Source organism: Physella acuta, unplaced genomic scaffold (genome assembly GCF_028476545.2).
Source record: "Physella acuta isolate Inbredline_101_S28 unplaced genomic scaffold, ASM2847654v3 ptg000678l, whole genome shotgun sequence".
Taxonomy (NCBI): Eukaryota; Metazoa; Mollusca; class Gastropoda; family Physidae; genus Physella; species Physella acuta.
In genome coordinates, this window is record NW_026732197.1 from 122,429 (window position 1) to 128,594 (window position 6,166).

Genomic DNA, 6,166 nt, shown 5'->3' on the forward strand with positions numbered 1-6,166 from the left:
AAGAAGCACTGGTTATATATAGTAAGCCGTGGGTAAATTAGTAAAAACAAATGTAATTTGTGCATGATCCTATAGCACATCAATAGTTCTCCTCTTCAATGAGGAAACCAGAGAACGTGTTGACGATGGCGGTGCGGGCGCCCAAGAGACTGGTTGCTGTGGCGGCTGAGACGTACACCTCGTCGTTTTTCTCTAGCTGCAGCACGGCAGAGTTACCTGCATAAACATTCAGAGTTTCCAGCATAACCATTCAGAGTTACCTGCATAAGCATTCAGTTACATGCATAAACATTCAGTTACCTGCATAAACATTCAGAGTTACCTGCATAAACATTCAGTTACATGCATAAACATTCAGTTACCTGCATAAACATTCAGAGTTACCTGCATAAACATTCAGAGTTGCCTGCATAAACATTCAGAGTTACCTGCATAAACATTCAGTTACATGCCTAAACATTCAGAGTCACCTGCATGAACATTCAGTTACCTGCATAAACATTCAGAGTTACCTGTATAAACATTCAGAGTTACCTGCATAAACATTCATTTACCTTCATAAACATTCAGAGTCACCTGCATAAACATTCAGAGTTACCTGCATAAACATTCAGTTACATGCATAAACATTCAGAGTTACCTGCATAAACATCCAGTTACATGAATAAACATTCCGAGTTACCTGCATAAACATTCATTTACCTGCATAAACATTCAGAGTCACCTGCATAAACATTCAGAGTTACCTGCATAAACATTCAGAGTTACCTGCATAAACATTCAGAGTTACCTGCATAAACATTTATTTACCTGCATAAACATTCAGAATTACCTGCATAGACATTTATAGTTACCTGCACAAACATTCAAGGATTAGGGGCTTGCTTTTATTCATATAAAAATTTGTGTTCTTTGCGGGTAATTGTGCCCCATTATAAGTTCGTTAGCATCTATGTCTCCATGTCAACTATCTTGTAATAAGCGTAAATATAAGTGTTTGTATCTCAAACTTTTAATGAAAAACTACTGTAGTTCTAGCTAAAAAGTCTAGTTGTAATTAAAATTTAATAACCTGAAATGATGAGCAGATTAAAACGACGTTACTAGCTCTAGTGTCACCCAGTGCAGTAACTGATGGTGTCGCCCCACTTTCCTACAACTATTTTATATTTTAACTGGATAAAACACTGTTTTGACAGTAGATTTTTCGTCTTTTTTGATTTGGTGTCATCCCATATAGTGTCTACCGGTGCGGACAGCTCCCCCCGCCTCAACTCTAGTGATGCTCACGATTAGACTTAAAACAGTTGATACTTACTGGCCTCGTTTATACCAAGGCCCGCCATGTTGTTATAGGCTGTGACAGATATGGTGTCGTTCTGGCCTAGTGCTAGCTTCAACGTTGAGCTGTTGCTGGCGGCACCGTGAACTTGAAACATGTACAGGCCAGCCTAGCAGTATAAAAATATATGTATAGGCCAGCCTAGCAGTATAAAAATGTGTACAGGCCAGCCTAGCAGTACAAAAATATATGTACTGGCCAGCCTAGCAGTATAAAAATATATGTATAGGCCAGCCTAGCAGTATAAAAATATATGTATAGGCCAGCCTAGCAGTATAAAAATATATGTATAGGCCAGCCTAGCAGTATAAAAATATATGTATAGGCCAGCCTAGCAGTATAAAAATATATGTATAGGCCAGCCTAGCAGTATAAAAATATATGTATAGGCCAGCCTAGCAGTATAAAAATATATGTATAGGCCAGCCTAGCAGTATAAAAATATATGTATAGGCCAGCCTAGCAGTACAAAAATATATGTATAGGCCAGCCTAGTAGTATAAAAATATATGTACAGGCCAGGCTACCAGTATTAAAACAAACAGGTACAGACTAGGATAGGAGAAGACGTGGTCGGATTGTAGAACTCACGACTGTTAACTTGAAAATCCACCCAGCTCTGCTGGGTACGTGACTCACGTTAGAAAGACAAAGGCGCCTGGACATAGTGCGGACCACACTATTCCCTGTATGCCATGGTCGTTGAGACATATGAAATCAACTTTAACTCCCCGTGCGTCTTACACACAAACAGGAAAACATGATGGAAACAGACTAGGCTAGCTGTACAAACACAAACGTGTTTAAGCCAGAATAATATTTCAAAAAGCGGTTTGAAAAGAATTCATTTTAAAACCTAAAACAGGTAGATAATGATTACACGCGCATTTACAAATAATAGACTAAAAAGAGTGGTTTAGTGTGTTGAGTACACGAATGCTGCCACGAAATCTAGATATATTTTATTTTCCCGTTTTCTAAACAGTAGAACTTCCCTGGATGCTCCAAGAATAACGGTTTTTTGATTAATCGCATACTGAAATGTTGATGTTTACAAGACCTCTTAAATCGTTGGGTGAACAGATGATTAACATTGCGTTAAACCAGACCTATGGATTTCAATTAAGTACTTCAATTTTTAACTGACGATATTCTGTTCAGTGGTGCCATGAAATGTGCCATGCAGTTTATTTTCTTTCAATTGTTAAACAGACAAAACTTTTGATCTGATAATAATTGAATGGGAGTAGGTTTCCGGTCATTGGGAAATGTCCAAAGAGGGTAAACGTTGTCGGAAAAACGCCATTCTAGCAAGTAGGGCCTATTCAAAGTAGACCCTATTCAATTAAGATCGATTATAATTGCCAACATCTAGCAAACGTTTTGTTTTTACATAATTGTTACTTCGTAAGACTAGTAACAGTAACAGTCCGTCCTTTCCTAGTCAACATACCACAGGAGCTTTGAAAACGCCGGTCCGTTTGTTGTAAGCGCCACCTATGTTTGTGAGGACTTCATTGTAAACCACAATCTGGTTTTGTAGTAGGTTTAATGGGGAGGACAGTCCGGCCGTGAAAGCGATTTCTCCATACAGGTCAGATTGACCTAAAATAAAAGAATTGATAGTCATTTAAAACATCATTGCAAGCAAACACGCACGTATAAACGCACACAGACACACACTCACACACATATATACACATATATTATATATATATATGTATATATATATATATATATATATATATATATATATATATATACATATACATATATATATATATATATATATATATATATATATATATATATATATATATATATATATATATATATATATATATATATATATTTATTTATATATATATATATATATATGAATTCTAAGCAGAATTTATCCAATTAAATCAAACTAAACAAATTTGTATTTCATCTGCCAGCTACGGTCTTTATTTTCAAACATACTAAGTTCATGAACAAGAAAGACGTTTCTTTTCAGGGGGGGGGGGGGGGGTAGGGGGGGGGGTGGGGAAGAAATAGAAGAAATATATTGAAAGTATATAATTTAACCAATGTCCAGTCCCGGCCTTGTGAGTGCAACATCCCAACCCTCCCCCCCCCCCCGCGAATTTTAAAGTGCCCCTTCCCAACAAAGGACGAAGAAAAAAAAAGTTGAAAGAAACCATGTAAAGCAGAGGCACTGACCTAGTTCCATACAGGCAAACGCTCGAGCACTTTCACAATTATCATCAAACAGCTTGCCCGTGTTCCCTATCCCAACACAGTTCTCTGCCGTGGTACCCGCGGGGTCGGCGGGGCTCCAGAGATTGCCAAAGTGCGCCTCGGTTTTGTCAGTCCATACGTAGTAGCCTTCTGTTTCGATGTCATTTGCGCCGATCCAAACTGGAAAGTGCAGGTTACGTTAGGATAAAAGAAAGAAATCTCAGTTCTTTGATTATCATGGTGCTTCGACGGAATAAAACATATATTTAACCCTCACACACACACACACACACACACACACACATATATATATATATATATATATATATATATATATATATATATATATATATATATATATATATATATATATAAACATTTTTACATGTGTATGCATATATAACACCTATATATAGGTCCTATATATAAAGACAATATATATATACATATATATATATACACACACACATATATATATATATATATATATATATATATATATATATATATATATATATATATATATATTTCACTTACTGTTATCTAAAATTCCTTCCATTAAAACATGCAGGAATATCAACTCCGAGGGATTTGAAACTTTAGCCAGGGTTCCTCCCGCAGCAAAATTTCTACAATAGTTCTAAAAATAACATCGTATAAAACACGTAAATAACAGCGGATTAAACACTGAAATGAGCAATAAATCCTGTAACGCTAATCACGCGACAATGAGATCGGAATTATAAAAAAAAATTAAAATTCAGCCTATTTTTATTTCCTAAAAGAACTCACCAGGGCGTTATTCCACGTCATCGGCGTAGTTACCAGCTCATAGCAGCGGTTGTAGAGCTTTAATGCGCTCTTGCTCACACACTGGGCTGGAACCAGAACATGAACCACGCGAAATGTTTGCAGATGTTATACAGGGTTTATTGATAAGTTTATACACCTTTTTTAAGACTTAACAATCGCACGTTTTTACTTTATTCGTATTTGTAATTGTGCACGGAAATTAAATGAAATTTTGACAGTTTTCGCCGTTTTACTTTATCGTCTACGGAATATAAAGGATGCATTGTAATCGTGCAAAAAAATCTAAATTGAGATTGTGACAAATTGTGTCGTTTTACAACTTTTCTGTGACCTCGGCATAAGAAATCAGGGCTATGTGTTTGTTATATAAGAAAAGTTTCCGTTTGAAGCTGACGGTACATGGTGCAGGTAAAGTAGATTTAACCTGTTTCATATTAAGGGATAGTGTGGTCAGAATTATGTCCAATTTGTTCTTTAAGGTTGTACAAATGTAAATTATTAACACCTCTGTCTCCAAAGCCCACATGAGTTTTTAATTATTAAAACTTAATGCAAGATTTTACACTACGTCACATTTTTTAAACCGCACCCACCCCTCCGTATTACCAACTACTATATTGTCACAAATGTTTAAATCTCCCTCCCGCCTTACAATGTGACATTATGTATGGACAACAGGCAGTTGTAAGCGCATTGGGTGTAGTGGAAACAGAGGCGTAGCGACCCTTCCCGGCGCCCGGGGACATACTTCCAATTTGGCGCCCCCTCGAGAGCAAATTTTCGATTTGCACCCCCCCCCTCGAACTTTTCATTTGCACCCCCCCCCCTCAAATTTTCGATTTGCACCCCCCCTCGAACTTTTCATTTGCACTCCCCCCTCAAACTTTCAATTTGGCGCCCCCCCCTAAGGTCGGCGCCCGGGGACATATGTCCGCCCCCCCCCCCTCGCTACGCTACTGAGTGGAAACGCAGCAGGATTCTAATCAAAATGTCTAAATAATCGGCCTAAATGGAAAACATAATTATAACGCTATCTTTCAATCACTTTGAATACAAATAGAGTATGGAATAAGGGACAACCTAGAAGTTTGTGTGATTTTAGTTAAAGCTGTCATTGTTTGCAGTATATCGTTAAATTCCTTTTTAAAAATTTAAATTAGTATTTTGATTTGGAAAAAAAAAATACATTTATTTATTTAACGTTCCTCTTGTTTAAATATCTTACTATAAACATTAAAAAATGTAATGTGTGTTTGTGGCATTATTTTTAACTCATATTAGGTTACACTTTTTATAATTTCACCCTATTGAGGCAGCCTATTAATATTATCTCAGTTTAAAATTCGCTGTGATAGGAACAACATAGCTGAGCAACCACATTATTGTGGTAACAATAGTATAGGATGAATCAGTAAGAATTAAAAAACATAATAAACTGTATAATAAAACTAACAAAGTAAAAGCAGTACATTTGTAATAAAGCAAGCTTTTAACAAATGTATCTCGTTGACTACCTGAAATAGTTCCACAGAAGGCTATGAACAAACACCAATGAAATAGCTTCATTTTCTTCAGCAAATAGACGACAGTCAAATTGTAGCTGGCCTCTTAGTTACTGAAGCTTTTATACTAAATTTTAGCTACTTAATTAAATTAGATAAGCGCATGGATATAAAAAGCTGTTAAGCTTTTATGAACATCTGTTGAACGGAAAGTAATTAATTAAGATCTTTGTTTGGTTAAGGATGTTGCAATTAAACGTCATTGGCGTAGTTTGTGTGGAGGAAG

General features: G+C 36.3%; 1 protein-coding gene across 1 annotated transcript; it reads right to left on the reverse strand.

Moving 5' to 3' along the window:
* LOC131949235 (cerebellin-3-like) lies at positions 1–5,944 on the reverse strand. The gene is made up of 7 exons (XM_059311036.1): positions 5,893–5,944; positions 4,358–4,443; positions 4,103–4,205; positions 3,548–3,745; positions 2,796–2,947; positions 1,319–1,451; positions 1–216 (listed from the first exon to the last, which is right to left on the reverse strand). The coding sequence occupies exons 1-7, from the start codon at positions 5,942–5,944 to the stop codon at positions 80–82; spliced, it is 861 nt and encodes a 286-aa protein (XP_059167019.1). The 3' UTR covers positions 1–79.
* Between the last annotated feature and the right edge of the window lie 222 nt (positions 5,945–6,166).

Bases quoted from the DNA above. Each gene is read 5' to 3' on its own strand.
- LOC131949235 (XM_059311036.1), bottom strand. From the start codon at position 5,944: ATGAAGCTATTTCATTGGTGTTTGTTCATAGCCTTCTGTGGAACTATT. The intron at 4,206-4,357 runs GTGAGTTCTTTT...TGTTATTTTTAG, and splicing joins TGACGTGGAATAACGCCCTG to AACTATTGTAGAAATTTTGC. The intron at 217-1,318 runs GTAAGTATCAAC...ATGTTTATGCAG, and splicing joins CCTTGGTATAAACGAGGCCA to GTAACTCTGCCGTGCTGCAG.